Source organism: Paroedura picta, chromosome 10, assembly GCF_049243985.1.
Source record: "Paroedura picta isolate Pp20150507F chromosome 10, Ppicta_v3.0, whole genome shotgun sequence".
NCBI classification, from domain to species: domain Eukaryota; kingdom Metazoa; phylum Chordata; class Lepidosauria; order Squamata; family Gekkonidae; genus Paroedura; species Paroedura picta.
Window position 1 is genome coordinate 67,035,617 of NC_135378.1, and position 23,930 is coordinate 67,059,546.

General features: G+C 42.9%; 2 protein-coding genes across 4 annotated transcripts in view; both read right to left on the bottom strand.

Moving 5' to 3' along the window:
- The window catches only part of EGF (epidermal growth factor), a 46,746-nt gene extending 39,499 nt beyond the window's left edge, over positions 1 to 7,247 (bottom strand). The window contains exon 1 of one of the 3 annotated variants that reach the window (XR_013224870.1): positions 6,472 to 7,247. Coding sequence is in view for 2 of the 3 variants with exons in the window: in XM_077300619.1 (XP_077156734.1) it covers positions 6,472 to 6,592 (121 nt within the window). In the remaining variant the exon portion in view is untranslated. The remainder of the gene's footprint in view (positions 1 to 6,471) is intronic. The other 2 variants (XM_077300619.1, XM_077300618.1) reach the window with 2 other exon arrangements.
- Positions 7,248 to 14,206: 6,959 nt separating this feature from the next.
- On the bottom strand, positions 14,207 to 23,909 carry LRIT3 (leucine rich repeat, Ig-like and transmembrane domains 3). Its single transcript, XM_077300620.1, has 4 exons — positions 22,639 to 23,909; positions 19,843 to 20,318; positions 17,179 to 17,484; positions 14,207 to 15,426 (listed from the first exon to the last, which is right to left on the bottom strand). Exons 1-4 carry the CDS (start codon positions 22,752 to 22,754, stop codon positions 14,360 to 14,362), a joined length of 1,965 nt encoding a protein of 654 aa, XP_077156735.1. The 5' UTR covers positions 22,755 to 23,909; the 3' UTR covers positions 14,207 to 14,359.
- Positions 23,910 to 23,930: the final 21 nt, after the last annotated feature.

The window sequence follows — 23,930 nt, forward strand, 5'->3', positions numbered from 1 at the left end:
ACTCTAAGGCCTGAATGAGAGGTACTGATCTTTGGTCAAGTTCTCCCACCTGCTCCAGAGAGAGGGTAGGATCCTCCTTAGTATAACAAGTAGGAAATCAGGGCTTCTTGCCTTTCTCCCCCATGAGGAGCAAAAGTGGCATCATTTTTCTCCTCTCTTCCATTTCATCCTCATAATAGTACAGTTAGACTGAGTGTGTGTGTCTGATCCAAGGTCAATCAAATCTGGTAAGTTGTTGGGGGAGAAGGGAACTGGTGGTGTTTGTGTTTTTAAAATTCTATTGCTTTTCTCTTGTGGTGTATGTGTGTGTTTTAATGTGTGATTGGTGAGACACTTTGAAGACTTTTTTTTGACAAGTGGGATAAATGTATTTTAAAAGGTTGTGCTAATTGTCTCTTTCATCTGTTTCATTTTTATCCTACCATGTCTTCTAAGAAGCTGAGGAGGTAGGGATCTCTCTTTCCCTCAACAACAGACCTGCCAGTTAATTTAGGCTGTGTGAGGCTGACCAGTCCAAGACCAAGTCCAGTGAGCTGCACAACAGACCAGGGAACTGCACAACAGCAGCCTGGTGCTTTACTCTCACTGCATATTGAAACACTGCCAACAAAGACCAACACAATCTTCAATTGAGAAAATTACTCCCAGGCACTGAGTTTCTACTTTAATTTTGCCTGATTCAACACCATCATGTAATTATTTAATGGAAATCTCTCTCATTATTGAGGATCTATAATGTAAAAAGAACAGAAAAACCTTATCAGGTTTTAGTGTTTTGTTCTGCATTGATTTCCTTTCCTTCAGTACTCAGTACTTTCTGGCAACTGTTTCCTCGGATTTTCTGAGAGTTGTTTTGTAGCAGTTTTTCCCCTTGTTTCACTCCCCAAATCAAAGGCAATTCAAAAGCATAATGATTCTCTTGGATTTCCTTCTTCCTGCCCTTTTTGACGTCTTAGAGGCCACTCTTCCACCACCCACACTGATGCTGTTCCTCCCACTCCACATTATCCTAATCTCTTCATCAGTGTATAAACTTGGGCATTTAAAGATTTCCTTGCCTTTTACAAGTGCAGCTTATGTCTAGTGATATGACTTGTTCGGTAATGTTGAAACACTAGAGAAGCCTTTCATGTGGTTGATAAATATGGAAGTAGGAACAGCAAGTATAGAAGAAATACTCCCTCCTCCAGGAACACTTTTTTTCCCATTCTGGGTTTTACCTCTATTGATGAGTTTGCCCAGAACCTGAGCCTGTCCCCCACACCTACCCCATGGTGGGTGGCAGGGAGCTTTCCAAGCCAGTGCATGAAGGAATGTAGGTTTGCTAGCAGGACAGGAGGTGGCTCAGGGCTGGGATGCAGAGGATCCTGCATCCCCAACTCTTGTCTGCCACCTACAACAGAGGAGTATACTGAGAGCCAGTTTGGTGTAGTGGTTAGGAGTGCGGACTTCTAATCTGGCATGCCAGGTTCGATTCTGCGCTCCCCCACATGCAGCCAGCTGGGTGACCTTGGGCTCGCCACGGCACTGATAAAACTGTTCTGACTGGGCAGTGATATCAGCGCTCTCTCAGCCTCACCCACCTCACAGGGTGTCTGTTGTGGGGAGAGGAAAGGGAAGGCGACTGTAAGCCGCTTTGAGCCTCCTTCGGGTAGGGAAAAGCGGCATATAAGAACCAACTCTTCTTCTTCTACCACCATGTCTGACAATGTCTGGGCTCTAGAGTCACCTATAGTCATTGCAGACTCCCAGTATTTCTCAGGCCTTGATGCAGTCACCTGTCCTCTGATGCTTCAGACCATCTCAGGCCTCCTCACAGAGCCATTCCCTGCTGCCTTATTCCTCCAGCTTTCTTGTCATTCCTTCAGACATTGCTTGTATCCCAGATGTGGAAAAGGAACACTTTTTCTTCTGTTTCATATATATTGAATTATATAAATAAGACCAGAGAGATTGATGAGGCTGTAATTGAGGTTGGCAGGATTTGTCAAGGTTGGGAGCTTGCTATTTAATTAGATGGGTGAGCTCCCTGAGGCATTGGCACATGGAAGGAGGCACCCAAACAAGCAACTTATGGCTGAATGGTTCCAGAGACTTGGAGTTAATCCCTTGGCCCAGCACATTATCATTATCAATTGTATAGTGACCTTTACCCTGTATGGTGGGGGAGTTGTACAGCATTTCTTGCACATGTTTCTTGCAGGCAAGGAACAGCAAAGGTGATCTGTGGCCATGTTGAGCGTGGAGCCATGGCAAGGTTACCCAGACATTTGGGAATCCAGTGGGTCAGGCTTTTAGGGAACCATACAATGGGAGGAGTGAACTTCATTAGAGATTAACCATAGTTTGATCCTTGTAGTTGTCTGATATCTTCATTTTGGATATGGGAGGAATCTCACCTTATTGACACATGACTCTCCTTCCTCCCCCAATCCAACAGTTGGGGGGAGCAGTATAGAAGCCAATAAATAAAATAAAAAATAAACATCTAACATAGGGATTGATTTATCATCTTCCCATGCTAAACAGCCTAGAGGGCTCCTGGTAATTCTTCAAGCTACCAACACCTGCAGAAATATTTCAAAACTTAAGAAACAAATTTAAAACAACAGAAGAAGACTGCACCTTTTAGATCTCAAACCTAAAGACATTTCCCTGGGAGTTAGCCTTGTGGGATTTATTTCAGAGTAGACCTGCTTAAGTATACTTAAATATATATATTTTCTTTTTGCATAGAAATTAAAGATGTTCTTAATACCTAACATAATTGAAAAAAACAAGTAGTTTGTCAGGTGCAACCAAGTCTTAAGTCATCATCCTTCTTTAAACCTAAAGTAAAGGGTATCTGCCATCTTGCTGCAGCTGTTCTGCATACCCTGGCAACTATGTCCCTGTAATGAGAAAGAACTTTCCGTGTATTAAACAAATCCTCTTAAGGAACACAAAGACTGTTTACAATGCCCTGACAGGCTGCACTGAATAGAAGAATGAGGCCCTGCTGAAGGCTCAAAGACGTCTTTATGCCCTCACAGAAGAGACTGTCTTGAGAGTGAGTAAAACGATGAATCATGTCATTGCTATGCTGGCAGTGAGTTCTCACTGCCATTACTCACAAGTAGATTCCTTTACCGAGAGTCTGAAAAAAAAAAAGTCCTGATTAAAGGAAGCACAGCATTAGCATGCATGGCAGCCAAGCAGAGACTAAGGCAGTGTATTGTGGAACCAGAGTCTGCCTTCATATATTTCCCACCTCACTGAAGTTCCTTGGAATTTTTTGGTTAGGGTGAGGATAAAACAGTTCCATTATTGGGCAGTATCATAAAACAAATCTGAGTTAAAAGAAACCAATGGCAATTTGTTGTCTCTTTAAAGATTATGCTCATCAAATGTAGAAAGGGAGGACTTGGAGGAAAGGCCTGGGATCGGACTGAATGTGTTGTTCCCCAGACTGGTGTTCGGATGAAGCTGGGCTGCCAACATTGCAGCAGAGAAAAGTAGAAATGGAAATTCTTTCAACTGACAATCCAAAAGGACTTCTGGTAACAAAGACCTCCCCCCAAAAAAAACACCAGGTAGGTACAAGCAAGAAATAACATTAGAAATAACTAGCTTACTTGTGATCTAATGTTATTTCTTCTTGTTGTGTCTCCTTATTTGTTAATTCTGTCACATTGGCCAAACACAAAATCCCTAAGGGAAACACGGCTTTCTCCATCAAGAAGTGCTTGGTGGCCATCAGTTGACTAAAGTGATCAGCAGAAATAGCACCATGGAGATGGGGGAAGAGGAAGACAGGTTGGAAGCAGGAAATTCCATCATTAACTCATACGATAAAGCAACTTCTCGCTCTTATATATTAGACTCCATTTTCTACATCAGAATCAGAGAACCATCCAGTTTTTGAGTGTTGCACTCAGCCAAGTACCTCTTGTGGTGCAGAGTGGTAAGGCAGTGACATGCTATCTGAAGCTGTCTGCCCATGAGGCTGGGAGTTCAATCCCAGCAGCCAGCTCAAGGTTGACTCAGCCTTCCATCCTTCCGAGGTCGGTAAAATGAGGACCCAGCTTGCTGGGGGGTAAACGGTAATGACTGGGGAAGGCACTGGCAAACCACCCCGTATTGAGTCTGCCATGAAAACACTAGAGGATGTCACCCCAAGGGTCAGACATGACCCGGTACTTGCACAGGGGATACCTTTACCTTTTTACTCAGGCAAGTACATAAAACATGTCACAGCCAAAAGAGCTTCTGTAACATGGTGGAGACAGGGCCCTGGACCCTGCAGTTACCCCTCAGTAACTGCAGGGTCCAGGGTCCTTCACTGTGGAATTGGAGCAGATGAATCTTTTCCTGTTCAGCTACAAAGGAAAGCTCTGCCTGATACCCAAGGCCTTTTTGCACGGGGATCTTTGTTGCAAATTGGTCACTGAATGAAAAATCGCCATTTAAAATAGTGGAATTCGTCGTTATGCATACCTGCCTTTGTAGTGGAATCAGTTGCGTTTTTTAGCGTTTCCCACAGGCTTCCGGTCTCGGCAGAAATCGCTAGAAAGGAAGCGCTATTGCCAAGCTCGTCCCGCCCCTGGCCGTCAAGCAGCCAATGGGCAGCCGTTAGCATGCTCCCAAACAGCCCCTTTCCCTTTAAGGAAGGTTTAAAAAAAAAAAAAACAGACCCATTGTAACGAATCTGGGTAGATTCGTTGCAACGGAGAGACCCATCCAGCTGCCTGGGGTGTTTGAGCTGTCGTTTGATCGGTTGATCGTTAACACGCTGCCTCAGAGTGAAAAAAAAAATCCCCCCCCCCCTTTCACGGGCCCGATTTTCGGCTGAATGGAATGTGTGAAATGTGTGTGCTTAGTGACTGAAGGGGAGGGACTGAAGCCGGGAAGCCTCTGTTTGAGCTGTCATTTGATCGTGGCCACGCTGCCTCCGAGTGGGAAAAAAATCCCCCCTCCCCCCCCTCACGGGCGCGATTTTCAGCCGAAACAGTGTGAAAAATAAAGGGAAAATACATCAGCAAACGGGCTTCTGCGGGCTTCTTGTGCTTAGTGACTGTAAACAGCTCTGAGGAGGGACTGCAGCCTGGGAAGCCTCACTGGCTAAACGGAGGCTCGCCGGTGCGTTGATCTCCACTCGCTCGGGGGGAAAAAAATGGCGATCGCTTCGCCGGAAGTTTGGAGGACAGGCTCAGGAGGAGGGACTTTGAAGAAACCGCAACAATGGGAACGCACAGGTCTTTTTCGCTACTGTTGCAGATTGGTTGCAGGAGTGTATCGCTTTCCGGAGGGTGAATCCACTTTTTGGGATTCCCCTAAAAGCGCTACAACGAAGCGCTTTTTGCTGATTGGTTTCAGGAGTGTTGCAGATTGTCTACGATGTCGTGCGTTAAGGCAAATTAGTAGCGTTTTCAATTAGCAACCATTGTGCTATTTTGAAGCCGTGCAAAAAGCCCCTCAGTCTAGCATAACCAACTGTTCTCCTTAATTGTGTCAAGTAAGAATGAACAATCTACCCCCAAATTATTTACTACTCTGATTTATGTCCATGTACTTACTCTTGGTGGCACAGCATGTACGTCTGAAGTGCAATCAAGTCACTTTCACTTACAGCAACCTTATGAATCAATGACCTCCAAAACATCCTTTCATTGATAGCCTTGCCAGATCTTGCAAACTATGGATCGTGGCTTCCCTGATTGAATGAATCCATCTAAGGTTGGGTCTTCTTCTTTTCCTGCTGTCTTCAACATTTCCTAGCTTTATTGTCTTTTTCAGCCACTCTTGTCTTCTCACAGTATGACCAAAATGTAATAAAACAAAACACGATCATTTGGTCATTTCAGCCTCCAGGGAGAGTTCAGGCACTGCACCTGCTATATTTGCTTTAAAGACTTAAACCAGTTTAACAGGCATTTCTTCACCACAGCAGTCCCTGGGAACTGTTTCTGTGAGTCCGGATTAGAGTTCTCCTTTGTAGTTCCCAGGATCCTTGGAGGAGGGGAAACTATGACTGTTAAAGTGATATGTAACCCACATAAATTTGTATCATAGCTATAGCCTCAGAAGTCTGAACAATTTCTCAAGTAATAGTTATATTGAGAAGTTATAGTTATATAAGTTATATATATATATATATAGTTATATATATATAGTTATATATATAGTTATAGTTATAATGAGAAGTCACATATTGTATTTACAGTTGTTCTCCATTTACCAGTTGAAAATGCTTGGATAAGAGCTTGAAACACCTGTTTTTATTTCACTGGAAACTTACCAAGAATGGTTCACAGCTAAACATACATATTTAACTTCTGAAAACATGTATATCAATTGTGACAAATACATTATCCATATAGTGACAAATACATTATCCATATAACAAAGGCACAGTTCAGGGAAAGCAATACAGATTAAGAAGTTCTAACTAGTCAAACATTTGATCCGACGTTGAAAAACCAATTCCCTTACCTGTACAAGTGGAATTTTCATGCTGCATTTGAGATCCCCTGGGACAATTCCAATGCTGCTGAGCTGAGACATTGACAAAAGTGGTTTTGAAAACCACAAGAGCTACAAGTAAGCAAAACATTGTCTTGATGGTTCTTCTCAATGTCACCAAGAGGCTTTCCTGCTTTCAGTCATCGTCAGATCCAAACAAGTGCACATAATTTCCAAGGTATGTCTGTAACAGCCAAATGATGCACACTCTTGCTTCCCACTAAAACACCAAGGTGATCAATGGCTACACCTCTGACCTCTGAAGAAATTCCAGGAGGGTCTCCTCTGTGCTCATTTACACACCTCTTTTTAAGGTGGGTTTTTTTTTTTTGGAAGCCAAGTATGAAATGCCTGACCCTCTTGTTACAATTTTAACATGGCTTAAAACCAAAGTTCATATGCCTCACTGCAAAATTCCTATGCAGTAAACAAAGTGGTAGATTAAATGCTTAAAACAAGAGAGTGCCAGTTTTAAATAAAATAATAATCCTTCGGGAAACATTTGAAAATAATGCTCGGCATTCAGCAGTGGGGACTTTCCTCACCCCCAAACACAGAGTCCTTATGTACATATTAGAAGGGTTCCTTCCTATTCCCCAGCTTGCCTCGCCCCACCTCTTCAGCCCCTCTTTAGTGCTGCTTGAGCAGAGCTTGTGTTTGCAGACAGAAATGTTATCGGCTCCCAGGGAAGGCAGCCAGAGTGCAGCTCTTCTTCTAGTTAATTTCCTGCTCTTTTAAAAAATAATCCTCATATCTATAAGTATTCTGCATGATGTATTCTGACACCTCTGAGCACCTGAAGCTACATTTAAGTTCTGTGTTTTGCAGCATAATTTATTATTTGTCTTGTAGGAATCCTGTATTTTTTCCAGGCAACTTTACAATGGCGTTAGGTGGCGTTAGCAGCTTAAGACTGGAGAAACACTGCACATGAATGCAAAGCCGCATTTTAGTCCCTATCAACCACGTGGGGTAGGCTAGACAGTAGGATAACGGATAGATCCATGGCCACCCAGTGAGTTCTCTGGATGAGCTGGGATTGAAACCTGTGAGCCCTGCATTACCTGAACTCCCAAATACATGTTGCAAGAAAAAGAATTTGATGACAGATACAGAACTAAGGATTTAGGAGGGGAGGGAATGGGGGGGGGGGAGTATTCCAGCTACATTGAAGCATTTACAAGGTTAAATAAGGTGAAACACCAGAAGATCTGTGACTATGTGGCCCAAAGCATATTTTATTTGTATATATCAGCTGATCAACCATCAGTTTACTGGGTTTACTGGGCAAGGTAAATTTTCTTCCCCATACCATTTTCCCGACCACAAGTACACCTTGGAAAGGATGGGGAAAATATGTGCATTTCCCCACTGAAGCAAGCAATAGTTCTGGGTTGTGGAGGTCAATGCATAAATGCTAAATTTGTTGTCCATAATGCTAAATAATGTGCCTAGAGAGGAGAAGACTGAGAGGGGATCTGATAACCATCTTCAAGTATTTAAAAGGCTGCCATATGGAGGATGGACCAGAATTGTTCTCTCTTGCCCCAGAGGGACAGACCAGAATGAATGAGATGAAATTAATTCAAAAGAAATTCCATCTAAACACCCAGAAGAAATTCCTGACAGTACGAGCAGTTTCTCAGTGGAACAGGCTTCCTCGGGAGGTGGTGGGTTCTCCATCTTTGGAAATTTTTAAACAGAGGCTAGATGGCTATCTGACGGAGAGGCTGATTCTGTGAAGGCAAAGGGGTGGCAGGTTATAGTAGATGAGCAATTGGGATGTGAGTGTCCTGCATAGTGCAGGGGGTTGGACTAGATGACCCATGAGGTCCCTTCCAACTCTATGATTCTATGATCTCCTCCCTTTTCACTTGCAGCTTTGCTGTGGTGTATTGATTCGCAGCGATATAACATGTGTGTTGAGACTACAGGTCACATTAAAAACAGTGGGAAGAGAGTGTAGCCCAAAGTGTTAGATCATACCACATCCAAAAGAGAAGAACATATAAGTAGTTTCAGAAGTTCTGGAACATGGATTTCCAATCAGTGCCTTTACTAACACAAATTTATCCTGACTGACACCTGCTTCTTCTTGTATTTCTTCAGAAGAAACATATGCTGCCACTCCAGAGACTCACTTGAGCTGGCTCACAAATAAAACCGCACGGTAACATCATTACCATGAAAAGTATCCAGAAATATCTTCCACCTTTCTACATTAGAAACCAGAAGAGAAGAGCTGTTTTTCGTTACCCCACTTTTTAATACCTGAAGGAGTTTCAGACTGGTTTACAATTGCCTATCCTTGCTCTCCTCACAACAGACACCCTGTGAGGTAGGTGAAACTGAGAGAGCTCTGAGACAACTGTGACTGGCCCAAGGTCACCTAGCTGGCTGCATGGAGAGAAGTGGGGAATCCAGTTCTCCAGATTAGAGGCTGCCGCTCTTAACCATTACGCCACTATATGTCTCTGCAGGCTTGAATTGTATATACCTAGATAGGTGTTTTAATGTATTTGTTAGTTAGGATTCTTCCCACAAATGTTGTTTATTATTAACCTTAAGAAAATTAGATTGGAATCTCATGGCAGCTGGTGACCCTGGCAGCACCCACAAGATGCCACAGCTGGACATGAAGCCATTCCTGAGAATGTTGGCTCTATTCACATAAACTGACAAAAGCAAGGAGACTTGAACTTTTAAAAACAAACAGCATGAAATGTTGATTAAGTGCATCATCCTGGTTTGGAAAAGCACTGGCACGAAATTGTTTACATTTATGCATAGTAACCTCCTGTTTGCGTAATCTGATTGTTCCATTACTGCAAGTGCAGTAAAAGAAATTAATTGCAGCACCCCTGGCAAGATAGTTTTCTCATTACATATATGATGAGAACCTGTGAATTCATGGGTTTGGGCACAGCTCTCCCCAGATTCTTTAATCTAGACCAGTGGTCCCCAAACCGCAGGCCGTGGCCCGGTGCCGGGCCGTGAAGGCCTTGGCGCCGGGCTGCGGCTCCCTCTCCCCGCAGTAGAAAACTTCCCAGGCCGCAAGCTTGCTGCCCGGGAAGCTTCTTACTGTGGAAGGGGGGGAGAGGGAATCAGGGCGGCGCCAGCGCATTGCACATGTGCTGCCGAAATCGCGCATGCACGGCACTTTCATGCATGCATGATTTTGGCCCTGCCGCGCATGCATGGCATGCGCGGACGGGCAGTTGCCCTGCCAGTCCCCAGCCTCAAAAAGGTTGGGGACCACTGATCTAGACCCTGTTGCCTTTCTAATGTCACCCAACAATGATTGCATGTCATATATCTAATTAAGAATCAGGTCTTAGTGTGTGGACAACAAAAATCTGCTAAATGGAATCAAGGGAAAACAAATTGGATTCCTTTAACTACCCGAAGAAAGTCCCAGGTTTGCAGAAAAATCTGAAAATGACAAAAAGTACATAGGAGGATTAAAACTCATCTTTATAATAGAAGGTAAGGAGAAACCAGGCCAACAAAGAAAGCGGTGGTTAGATATGACAAAATTGACACTGGACAGAACATTATACAACTAAAAGAAACAGTGCAAGATCAAAAATCATGGTGACAGTGGAGCCATAGGATTGCCAAGTGCTAACAGAAATGCACTTACACACATGTCCTGTGACATGTGTATATTCAGCAGTGGGGAATAAACTTAGCAAGAGGTCAGTAAGATAATGTGATGAATCATTTGCCAAAGTTTTACGAGGTAATTGCACCCTTAAGAACTCAAGGCAGACAGTAGGCATATTGTAAAAACAGTAACAGTTTTTATTAGAAAGAAAATAATAAAAGTGTAAATGTATCTAACATGCTTAGCAAGCAGTCGTATAGAGAACAGGGTGGGAAAAAGAGGGTTCAATATAATTACCATTCCTGTAGAGTAGAAAGTCAGAGATCAGCAACATGAGCCAGCATGAAGGGAGGTTCCAATGGGTCCTGAGTTGGAAGCACTCAGGGTGGCTGTGTTCAGCCACTGTTTATATATGTTTTGGGGGTGGGGGCTATGTGATATAGCCCAGGTGAGCACGTGATGGATTTTCCATGGAGCATGGTATTGGACAATGCCCTGGCCAATACCCTATTCTGACATCTCAAGGACCATTTTGGAAGACAACTGTAACAAAATTGTCAAGCCTTGATAACTGTAATGCAAAACCATGGGAAGTAGGGATGCCAGTGCCCTGGCAAGATTGGGGATCCCCCAACAAAATGTATTGTATAGCCTTCCCTAAGGGGCATGTAAGCTGTTTTAGAAAATAAGTTTAATTCTGATGAGTTAGGGAAACATGTATTGATTTTCTTTGCCTGGCAACTTTGGAGAGCACTTATTTGCTTGTTTGCTTTTTGTCCAAAACCTCCCAGTTGGAATGCTTTTCTTTTCATAAGAAGAATTATTAGCAGTTCCTTTTTACTTCTGATAATTTGAGTGCAGTCTTTTAATAAAACACTTTAAAACTGGGCTGCAGATCTTTGTGTGCCTCATACTCAATGGGTGATCCGGGCAGCTCCTCCACCAACAAAAGGAATTCTACCAGGAGAATTCAATGGGAAGTGGGGGGCAGGGGGTTGGACTTGGCTGAGAGACTTGGGGAGGGGGGGAAAGGTTCACCTGAATAACATCCAGAATCAGTCATGGGGAAAGTGCAAAATGGATCTCCCCTCTCTGCTCCAAGGCAGTTCAGAGAAAAAGGCAGGAAGGGAATTGCTTCTTTTCCAGTGGATATTGCTTAGGTGTAAGCAGACATGTAGTCAATGGAGAAAACAACACTTACATACCAATAAATAAAATCACATGACACATTCTGCCTGTCTCCACTAGCAACTGATGTCAATAAAACAGTTAACCCTTTCACTGACAGTCAGTAGCTGACTACTTCCCATTCATCACTTCCCTCTCTCGGAAACATGTACTAAACAGATTTCTACAATTTGCCTCAAACTTTAAGTACTTTCTCCTAGGACAATCAGCAAAAGAAATGAGTAGTCAATGGAGAGGGTTGTGTGTTTACCCAAGCCTACCAGAACGCAGATACATCTTCAATAAAATCAACACTGCCTCATTGCTATGGAGAAACGCCAGAATTATACAGTATCTCCTCCCCCCCTTTTTTTGGGGGGGGGGGATTATTTGTTTTGCACTTTCTGTCTGGGTAGATTTCTGAGATGCTGCACATTGTTCCTAGAGCCAAAGAAGACATTTTGTGCTAATGGTTAGCTATAAAACAAGCTGTAGGATCAGTAGACGGCAACAAGATCACCCCCCCCCCTTTCCCAGCTCATTCCCCACCTCCAGAAGTTGCAAATGGGACTGTTTTTGTCTACCCAAGTTGTGAGAAGGCTGGACAGGTAAGTGAAGCCCTAAAATACATTTTGTGCTAATAGTAGGCTAAAAACAGAGCGCACACATGACTGAATGATCGGGAGTAAACTGCTGGATTACCCCCCCCCCTTTCCCCAGGTCATTTCCCACCTCCAGAAAACAGAAACGGGGCTGTGTTTTGCCTGCCTGATCCCAAGAGGACTGTGAACACTTGAAAGATGATTTTATTTCACCTTGGATAATGTGGTCCTGCTGCAACACGGACTGCGCCATTTTCTTAAAAAATTACTCAAAGCAGGAAGGAGGGAGGGTGTGAGTGAGGGCGGGACAAAGCTGCTAGGGTGGAAAACCCAGTTTTCCTCATCTCCAAATCACAATTTAAAAATGGCCAAATCACAACCTGGCTACTGGACAGCCTCAGGATGTTAGTGACATCATGTGGAGGGGGCTATATATGCCGCCAATATGCCAAGGCCGTCCAGGAACATTTTCCTCATGCAGAAATAGCCTTAATAATGCCTTTACCCATTATTTAACCTAACCAAAGTATTATATTCATGTCTACTGCTACAACCCAAGAAAATATTCTGTGCCAATTCTTGAGCCAGTAAGCCTTTATAGGACTTCAGTCAGCTTAGTGCCACATCCAGTGGCATGCCCTATGTCAGTAACATTCAAGTGCATGCTACTTTCTTCAGAGGTTTTATGCTCCTCCTAAGGTATAAACACATAAGATGCAGAATGTATTACTCAATCATTGCACATGCATTACTCATACTCACTGCACACATAATCAGGTCCTAGACCTGATTATGGGTCTTGTTGGGTCTAATGCTTCTATAAACTGTATTTACTGGCTTTTTCTTCCAACAGCAGCTCTCTAAAAAGCTGGAGAGAGAACGGCTCTACAGAATGGTATGCCCATGTGGAACTGAGGGCTGCAGCATGAGGGAAATCTTCCAAAATCATGGGATTTCATTCTTGCACAAGCAGAATCAAGCTTCACTCCAGGGATGAAGATATATTCTGTATCCCTCTTCTTGCCTAATATTGGTCAGGAGAATCCCATTGATTTTCAGCTGTGCCATTTCAAGTGCTGGTATGCTGGATGAAGGGGAGACAGCAAAAATAACTTCTGGGGACTTGCTTCGTTTACAGAAGTGGTGAATCCCAGCCAGTTATATTAGAAAAATAAAATTAGGTCGGGTGTTATAACCGAACGGATAAAGTTGGGACTAATGGGCCCTGGAAGGCACTGTTAAGGATGCTAGCCTCTGTCCCACCTTATGAAGCCAGCAAAGGAAGCGTAGATATTGCACTGGTTCTTGATTGTTCTCATTCATCAGGCAAGCAATCTTATCTATGTCAAGCTCACTTGTTCACTGGATGTATTGCTTTTTTTAAACAATAGGTTCCTATGTAAGCTATGAAAGCTGAAATTTACTCAATACTAAGCATCAGTTTATGACTGGACGTTCAGGGCTGCAGAGCTGTGATCTATTCTAGAATGGCTGAGCAGAACAATTTCAATGTTGTATCGTTTTGAACTGTAAAGTTGTCAGCTCAGCCATGTAAACCTTCAACAGCACTAAACAAAAGGAAAGACTAGATCCCGTGTAAAAACTTAATCTGTGTAAATATTATCTAAGATGACTCCAAAGTTGTATATTGACTCTGGGCTTAGATCAGGCATGCCCTCTTCTTACATATACTTTTTTCTATCCTGGATTTCTAAACATTGTGTGGAAGGCAAAACCTGCTTTGGCTGCCTTGTACATCTACACAATGACACTCATTTGTTAAAAAAAAAAAAAACCTCTTAAAGCCTATGCTTATCTTAAAGCCATGCTGCAAATAAAGCCGCTTCCAAATTCACTGCTTATATTTCATTTTCCACAAACAATTGAAAAATCCAAGAATTTAAGGTAAGAACGTTGAGACTCGGTTAACTACATATCATAAGAGTCATGAAACATGTGACATCGCCATTCAAAACAAAATTAATGAATGAAACTGCATCTGTTATAATGGATTTTAATATACTATGCAATTGGAGGGGATGATGGATTTTAATATACTATGCAGGATTGCTGTATTTGTGATTTAATATATTCAAGAACAGCAGTCTAGCAATCTTAACAAAAACTGGATGTTAAGATCTACCTTACCTAAAGTTACCTAAAGTTAATTACATTTTAAAAAATACAAAGAAACATGAAGTAGTGGACGGGTACAAGGTACATTTAGTTCACAATTTTTTTTTTAAAAAAAGCAAATTAATAAAAAGACATTACAATATAAATCAGGCAGACTTCTTTTGAAATCACAAAGTGTCACAAAATGTTCATTTTTGAAAGAGGCATCTTTTTCTTCTCTTTTGCCATGTCCCACCAAAAGAGTATTTATGTTTCCCCTGCAACTGACACTGGTCCTGTGTCATACACAACTGAAGTTACATTTCCCCCCACAGGGACCTTCAGAGTGTTCACTGAATATCCAGAGTCAGCAGAAGTACTCAGACCTTGAACCTTCACTTTTGAAGGTCATCTGAGAGTCCATACTTGCCCGAGAGCAAAGAAGGAGCCTTTCTGATTCCCCAGTGTTCCTGCGAGCCCAAAGCTCCCCACCTGCCCCCACAGACCGCGGTTTAAGGGAAAGGGTTTCAAATTTGACATATGTCTCTTTAGCAAGGTCAGCTTCCCTGGTGGTTTTTGGCTTCCTGTGAAGCTTTAAGACTTTATATAGTAAGAAAAATATCAATGGTAAAATAATCACACAGGCCACACCACCAGCCACCAGCAAAATGGAAACCTGCGATTCATCTTCAAGGCCAGTTCCATTAGTGGAGAAAATGATGCATTGGTCTTTTGTGGGTGGAATTCCTTTGGGGCAGACACAGGCCATATATTGTATACTGGGCTCCAAGCCATCTATGGTGATTTTGTTTTTGCTGGGATCGATGCTCAGTGGCAGCATGTCTTTCTCCCCGTATTTGGAGTATAATACAGTCAAAGCAGAGCTGCTCGTGGCATTGACCGTTTTCCACATTAAGGTTACTCTTTCATCAGTTTCAGGGATCACTCTTAGGTTTTTTACTGCAATCGTTTGCTCAGCGGCTGTTACGGCACCATCATCTTTCTTATCAACATCGCCTGCCTGCTTGTTGTTTCCATTGATTCCAGTTGCCTTGGAATTCTTTCTTCCCTCAGGGATAGATTTGGGCATTTTTTGGTCAGTGGTGCTTTCTGTGGTAAAGCCTTCAGTTGTAACCATTGCTGTGGTCCCTGCAGGAAGCGTCGATGTTGTAGAACAAAAAGTGGTTGTGTTGAAGGATTCTACTTGGATATCTTCCTGTGTTGTGTCTTGAATCTCTGTCTCGGTCTTCTTCCCATACTTTTGTGGAATCAGTGTTGTAGTGACAACACCGACAACAGTGACAGTAACAGAAGCTTCCGACTGTCCAGCCAAATTTTTGGCCTTACACCTGTAGTCACCAGCATCCCTGTAGGAAATGGCTGTCAGACTAATAATGGACCAACGAACACCCTCTCCTGGACTTTCTTGAATAACTGGAGAAGAAAGACATGCATGACAGAATGAAAAACTGAACACAAAGAAGCAACCATGTGTGTTGCACTCTGAACAAATATATCAGACAGGAAGCATTGTTTTCTTAGGCAAGGTTGACCCAAGGATTTTGGGCACCCAAAGTCAACTATGACTTTGGCATCCAACTCTCCATTTGGTAGAGACAAAGTAAAATGTGTAGAACAATGATGTGGGGCCATGTGAGCTGCTGCAGGCAGGACATCCCTTCCACACGTCTATACCTCCTCACATACATCCTCTTTGCCCTCTACTCCCTTCAGGCCTGCAACAAGGTAAGGGCTTTTACTATCTGTCCTTACTCTATTTCTAAGCTTTAATAGAGAGGGTTCAGAGAGCTCTTCCTGTTCCCAAGCAGCCTCCTTTTTAGTCAGGGTTTGTCCTGATGCATGGCCAAATTTGAGGCATGAAGAAACCAGCAAAGTGAACAAGACTTGGTTTATTAAGCAAATGTTATAGTAAGTAAAGAGGCGAAAAATCATGAGAATAGGGCAGAATTAATACAGGGCAAAACTCACAGTCTGCCAGAAATCAGCAAAGCTCCCTGACACAACTACCAGACTCACCTCACCGTGGGCAAGAAATCAGTTTCCCCCAAAATCAGCCTCACTGCTGCTGGGCTTGCAAAGAAAGAACACACACATAAAGCTTTATATGTTCTTTGTTGGAACTCTGCCCATTTGCAGGGATTGGCACCCCCATTTTCCCACCACAAACTGGCCATGAAGAAAACTTACATCCATAAAGGAACCCAAAGTACAGGAGACAAAAGGAGTCGTTTATAAACATACTTTGGGAAAGAGGAGTGAAAGACGGAATAATAACATTGCAGTGACAGCTGCCACCAAAATAACTATCTGCAAAATAAATCAAATCTGTATGGAGGTGCACTTGCTTGGATGATGTTTTTTTTGTTATGACACTCTTTAGAATAAAGAGAATTGTAACATTTAGTTAATTAATCCATTCGATTGATTTAAAAGGGAGAGGATATTCAATTAACTATGTTGTATGGTGGAAGAATAGAGCAATAAATCTGTTTATATAAAATTTGGACTAAACTTGGAACATCTCTGGCAAGAAGGGCTTGAAGGGCTGTCATAGAGAAGATGGAGCAGAGTTGTTTTCTGTTGCCCCAGAGGGTCAGACCAGAACCAAAGGGTTGAAATTAATTCAAAAGAGTTTTCAGCTAAACATCCAGAAGTTCCTGACAGAGCGGTTCCTCAGTGGAACAGGCATCCTTGGGAGGTGGTGAGTTCTCCTTCTTTGGACGTTTTTAAGCAGAAGTTAGATAGTCATCTGACAGAAATGCTGATTTTATTATGAGTGGGTGGGCAGGAAGGGGTGTACCAGTGTTTGTCTCTTGTGGCCCTTCCTCACAGACCCAGGGAATTGCTAATTGCCACTGAGGAATGATAGATGAATTCCCTCCAGGCCAGGCTAGATTCTGGAGATTTTTTTGAGAGGGGGGGAATCACTTGGGCATGCAATTGGGGTCACTGTGGTAGGAAGGTAGTTGTGAGTTCCTGCATTGTGCAGGGGGCTGGACTAGATGGCCCTGGAGGTCCCTTCCAACTCTATGACTATATGATTCTAAGAGGATATGGCCTTTCGGATTTACCAATGCTGGTCTGATTATTCAACAGCTCTTCTCTATACATGAAGCTGAACCACTTCTATCCACCCCCAGTTTTTCCTTAAGAACGGTTAAATACCTGTGTAGTTTACCGGCGCGTTGTCTGATCTAACCCAGGTAAGCTGAGGAGTGGGATATCCTGTGGCATCACAGCGTAGCAGGACGTTGCTTCCCAGCGTTGAGGTGATTGTTGTGGCTGAAGTCATTACGGATGGTTTCAAACATTGTTCCAGTTCTGCTCTTTGAAACAAGATCCCAGCCAGGCTCTCAGGTCCATTACAAGCCACCAGAGGATCCAAAAGCACAACGGTGGCATCCATAATTTTGGAAAACTCAATGAGCTTTGAAATCCGACAGTCACAGTACCACGGATTGTCCTGCAAACCTTCAACAGAAAAATAGCACACTTGTAGACTTGCCAACACTTCCAATATGCAGTTAGAGTACAGTAGCAGAATATTTTCACCTTTTGGGATCCAACTTGTCAGAAATAATTGGGATAGGGGAAGCAAACAATTGCCCAGTAATTGGTTTCCTACCGGAATCTTTAGGGCCAAAGAGTATGCTGCTGACATTTGTTAGCAGCCCAGCAGGAACTGTGCATGGCAAAATTATAATGTCATAAATAATTATGATTGGGAAAGGCGCAAGAAAGCAGTTCTGATATTGGCACACTAAATTTGGTCACCTTGCTCCATCTGCGAGCCAGTTTTGAGCCTTGGCAGCCAGTGTGAGCTCTGTCCTGTTTTGGTTTCAATAAATGATTCTTTGAAGAAGGCATTTAGCCCTAAAACAAGCTCTACCCAGTGGCTTTTTCAATCATAGTTATTTATAACTTTTATTGATGTGTTCTTTAGCCATTGCTGGTTATTATTCTGAAACTGTTTGACAACAATGTTGTTTGGAATAAGGTTTATCCTTATTATGTCTTATTTGAAGTAATTTTACTGGGCTGTTTTATTCTACATTTTCTATGCACTGTGGGTCTATCTGACTTTGATCTTTGTTAGCAGCCTGCTACTAATCATCCTCATGCTCTCTTCTGACCTAGTAACATTCTGAGGAGCTTGGACTGGAGAGTCTAAAAATAACTTTTCTTCCAACATGTATCCATCTTAAGCATATCCACTTGACACAGGCAGGAATTACATCAGAAGATAAAGGCAAAATACACCTGTAATGTCTACACTCACCTGAGCACTGCCATCTGAAGCTGCCAACCTGCCTATGGGCATGACTGGCCGCTGCCCATTCTCACACATTATCACTGGTGGATCCCACCATACTTAACAAGGTCAGGGAAGGCTCCCACACCCCTGCCACCCATAGCAATGTGCAAAAGAGTAGCGCTTGGGAAGGCGATTTTTAAGAGGAAATTAGAATTTGAGCAGAATGAAAGAGTTCAGGAGGTTGCCATTCTAATGCAATAGGATTACAAAAACTGCAACTGATATTCTAGGTATTATTCGGCACATTTTAATTCCACCAACCTCACTGTTTATTGAAGGGGTGGCCAAACTGTGGCTCTCCAGATGTCCATGGACTACAATTCCCATGAGCCCCTGCCAACAACATGTAGTCCATGGACATCTGGAGAGCCACAGTTTCTCCACCCCTGGTTATTGCATTGTTCTTTGGACATCTCTTGCTGTATAAGTACATTGCTTTTATTCTGTAACCTGCCTGGAGTCTCAGTGAGAAAAGCAATAAATAAGGAAAGCTACTCTAGTCATGAATTCCTGCTTTTTCCAATTAAGGGAATGACTGGGTTCTTTCGGATGTGAAACGCTGCATGGGAAATGGGCTATGTCCCTACTGTTGATCTTTAGTTGAGAAGTAGAAATGAATGAACTTTCTAGGAAAGACCATTTCTAAAGGTGAATGCAAAGCCCCATAAATGTACAAGGATCGCACTTAGTATTGATTCTGTATTAACATCAGTGATGAGGAAATTTTTATTTGTTGAGTTTAACTCAAGGAATCCAAAATAAGCAAACTAAGTGAATGAGAAGCTGGGTACTCATTTTACCAACCCCGGAAGGATGGAAGGCTGAGTCAACCTTGAGCTGGCTGCTGGGATCGAACTCCCAGCCTCATGGTCAGAGCTTCAGACAACATGTTGGCTGCCTTACCACCCTGAGCCACAAGAGGCTCCCTGAGGCTCCCAGCCTCTGACCATGAGGCTGGGAGTTCGATCCCAGCAGCCAGCTCAAGGTTGACTCAGCCTTCCATCCTTCTGGGGTTGGTAAAATGAGTACCCAGCTTGCTGGGGGGTAAAACGATAATGGCTGGGGAAGGGAATGGCAAACTACCCTGTATTGACTCTGCCAAGAAAATGCTAGAGGGCGTCACCCCAAGGGTCAGACATGACTCGGTGCTTGCACAAGGGATACCTTTACCTATATCATATATGCTCACACTGAGCCACCCACACCCTCCCAAAATGGCCAGTGATGGGTCTGAATGGGGGGGAGGGGCCCTGGGTGAGTATGTACCCAGCTGCTTCCCAGCCATATTCTTCACGATCCACCACTTCTAGGGTTTCTCAAAGCCTAAAGAATGTTTCAGGGGTTTCTCAACCATAAAAATAAAACTAAGCAACCATAGTAAAAGTATGGACAGTACTTTTTTTCAACTGAGGAAGAAATGGCCAATTGTATCATCCCATAGGCCAGGGATTCCCCTGGGGATTCATCAGCTGACAAAATTCAAAGGAAGAAACGCAAAGCAGTCACAGGCTTACCTAAGATGACCCTCTGGGTTGTTGAGTCAATATATCTGAGTGATGCTGCTTCAGAAAAAGGAGGCCAAATATCCATGAGGTCTGATGGCAGGGTGGTTAATTTGTTGCTGGATACATCTAGGTAAGTGAGGTTTCTCAGATATTTTCCAGCCTCAGCTGGAATGCTGGTCACTTTATTGTTGTGCAAATCAAGGGTTCGTAAATTGGGCATTTCAGCCAAAGATTCCCAAGGGAAACTTGACAGCAAATTCCCATCAAGACGCAACTCGTGCAACAGCTTTAAATTATAAAAACTGCTGGTATCAATGCTGGCCACACTGTTGTAGGTGAGCCACAAGTATTTAAGATCCACCAGGTAGTAAAAGGCTTCTGTTGGAATCTTACGTATCACTGTCTTTTCTATCCGTAGTTTTACGGTGTCCACGGGAACATTTACAGGGATCTCAAACATATCAGGATCATTACACAGAACAGACCTAATAACAAACAAGAGAACTGTTAATCTGTTGATTTTGCCCACCGCATCAATCCTAATTCCAAAGCTAGCACTGTCCCTTAAGTAGGCAAAGTCACTCTGTGGCTGAGGAACCAGATCAATCTACCAAAGCTACATATACAGTTGTTGTACAGCTGTTTACAGTTTGTGATACAGGACCTTAAAGTCTTTAAAACTGGCTTCTCTCTTCAGCAGTGGCAACTATTATGATCAGCAAACAGTGTTTTGTGGCCCATTGTGGTTCCCTCCCATGCTTGTTCATGACTTGCACTTGGATCAAGGCACTAACAGTCCTTGGCCTGACTGCGGTGAGGGAAAATGCGCAGAGGAGGGCGACCAGGAAGATTAGGGGCTGTAGCACCTTTCCTATGAGGTCATGCTGAAGAATCTGGGAGTTCTTAGTTTAGAAAAAAGACAGAAGAGCGGAAACGTGGCATAGGTTTATAAAAGTATGCATGGGATGGAGAAAGTACTAGAATTTGGGAGCACCCAACTAAGTCAGTGGGCAGTATATTTAGGTTGAACAAAAGGAAATACATGTGTCATTCCAAAATTCCTAGAGGAAATGCAGAATAGAAAACATATAATTGGACAAGTCCATCTACACAACTCACAGTATTCATATCTGCTTGTTCCTTTCCTTTGCTACTCTGTTCTGAGATTGCTATTCCAGCATGGAATTTAAGAGTACAGGCAGCAGACAGCTCAGTTAAATCCAGTTTTCATACAAATGTTTCTGTGGGCATGCCACACTCTCAGGACATCTGTTATTGTCAGGGCATTAAAGCACACATTCAAACAAGAGCTAGGCATTAAATTTTATCTTCTCAGCATATTGTTGAGGATTATGCGGTCCGCCTCCACACAGGGCTGTAAGGTTAGGAGGCTATTGTGGCTTCCAGTGGAAGCTGCATGCACGGCGGGTTCAGGGTACAACGACTAATTCCACGAGCCTCAACCGACTTGCTCCAGAGAAATCCTAATGAGGTCACCGTCGGATTATTTAAAGAAATGGTGAAAACAAAACCTTAACAGTCATTCTGGGCAAACTCAAGAGCCACTATAAAAACGATGGCCGTGTGAATGCATGCTATAAAAATGTACCGGAGGAGCAACAGCATATGAATTTGCAAACATTTTATGAAGGGGAGATTGCCAGACTTCTGTTTTGAATGGAATGCATATTTTGCTCTTTCCAGCCAGTGCATTTGGAAAGATGAGACCCAGTATGCAATAACGAAATTTTCATAATGTTTTAGAGCTGGACAGGGTGGGAAAGGGGAAATGTTGCCAAGCCATAGAGCGACAGTTTTCACATGCTCTAGAAATGACAATGTTCTCATTATTTTCCCGGAAGCTGGGAAGTTTTACTTCAAGAGTCGAATTGTCAATTTTAAAGCACTCTTTTTGACAGTGGGAAAACCTGTTTGGGGGTTTTATACCTCAACCGCTCCCAGCCATGCTTTCAATCACAAACTGGGTACAATCAACTGAGCGTAAAATGTGCAATAAAAAAATGATGACAGCAACATTTTGATGCAACTGCTTCAAGATCTGAAGTCCTTGGCCTGACTGTGGTGCGGGAAAATCCACAAGCTGAAACAGGTTTCTGCATACTGTCCATATCGCAACTTCAGCTAACTCTTGTTTGGACAAAAAAAACCCACCTCCCAGTTTGCCTGGCAGCAATTTAGAAAAACTGGCTCTGACCTAGAAACTGAAAAAAAAACGGCCCATTCATTTGTTGACAGCGGGGGACTTAGTGCTATGTCAGGCTTCCTCCTGCCAGTTATGCGTTTCCAAGGGGAAAACAGCAAAGTTCGTGCACACAACTACTTTCACAGAGTTCAGAATGTATTAAATGTTTCCATTGCCAAGCGAAGTTTCCCTACTGATGATTTAGCCAGGAAAAAGTGTCAAAATTGGCTAGATAGTGGGATTCCTTTGGCATCATTTTCATTTATTTTTTGCCCAGAGCTGTGCCAAGAGGTGCTGAGGGCCATCAGTGTCCATCCCATCCACCGCCCGCATGCCGTACAACAGCTACAATTGCAGGCACATTTCTTCTCCCTGTCATTTCAAACACCTAACTGTGTATACTGTAAATTAAGATTTCATGGCAACCTACCCTGGTCCATGCATGCCATGCACAAGAAGGCTAAGGCAAAAATACAAATGCTTCCCCTGGTAAATCAGTGCAGTATTGTAATCATTTGCTAACCAAATGAAGTGTCAGAGTTTGCTCTTCCACTCTTATCAGTTAGACAGTGCCCTAACATTTGCCATGAAAAACAACCTACCTTGTCCCAGTGCCGTCACTTCTGCCGTGGTAGATGCAAGTGCATTGAGAGGGACAGAAACTATCCACTTCTTCCCAAAAACTCATCATGATGCAGACAGCAGCAATCAGATACATGACTTCCTTCCAGCACAGTGGATATTCCCAAAATTCTGAAATCTTTCGTTCCTAAACACCCTCACTGCGGGTTATGATGGTGAATGTAGACAGCCATTCAGCAAGAGAAGATTAGACCAGATTAGCCAAGCCCTACAGTTACTTAACCTTCGAATGTATGCTGCATCGGTTCAGTTGACATAGTTTCTTCTATACTCGGTCCAAGGGGGAATATTGTACCTTTATATTTTTGAAACAGCAAAGTACCAAAAGAAAAAGTATTTTACAAGTGTGGTGTGCAACAGGTAAGATGGTGAAAGCAGAACCCTTTTATCTTTGGAGCATCTCTTCTACAGGTTGTAGGCTGAATAACTATAAAATGCTAAACCACATATATTTAGCTGCAGAAACCCAAGATCAGCAGCCTGGATATAGAAATACCTGCAGGATTTTTACATGCATGATTAAAAAAAAAACACTTTTATTTATTTCAAAATAATGGCTGACCAAAACTAGCATTATGAATATGCAGATGCTAGCACATGAAATAGGAGAGATAAGCATTTAATGAAGTGCACCAAAAATTAGCAACAGATGGCACCATTAAGCAACTGAGCACCATAGTCTTGAAAAACTGCCTTTGATTGGTTGGAAATCTTAAACAGACCATCCTTACCTCTTCTTTCAAAACAACCAGACATATGCTTTGGAGGACAGATTACCTACCAGCTATTTAATTACATAACTGCTGAGCATTGTTTTCATTGAAGACCAGTGTGTTAGTAACAGTGAAACCAACAAGACCTCGTAACAGACGGAATAATCAATGCTGTTAATTTGGTCGCCTTTGGAGAAAGGAGACATGAATATTCAAAGCAATCAAAAAATGTAAATTATGTTACCATAGTGCAGCTTACATGCTTACGTCAATATTTTTTTCTTCCCTACCTGGATCATAATTCCTTGCATCTAAGAGATACAAACTCCATTATATATTAATAACTACAAGGAGGACTCAGCCTTCCATCCTTCCGAGGTCGGTAAAATGAGTACCCAGCTTGCTGGGGGGTAAAATGGTAATGACTGGGGAAGGCACTGGCAAACCACCCCGTATTGAGTCTGCCAAGAAAACGCTAGAGGGCGTCACCCCAAGGGTCAGACATGACTCGGTGCTTGCACAGGGGATACCTTTACCTT

Excerpts from the sequence above, each read along its gene's own strand:
- LRIT3 (XM_077300620.1), bottom strand. The coding sequence starts at position 22,754 with ATGTATCTGATTGCTGCTGTCTGCATCATGATGAGTTTTTGGGAAGAA. Across the intron at positions 17,485-19,842 it reads AACCCAGAGGGTCATCTTAG|GTTTGCAGGACAATCCGTGG; the intron begins GTAAGCCTGTGA and ends TTTCTGTTGAAG. Across the intron at positions 15,427-17,178 it reads CGCGCCGGTAAACTACACAG|TTATTCAAGAAAGTCCAGGA; the intron begins GTATTTAACCGT and ends TTTCTTCTCCAG.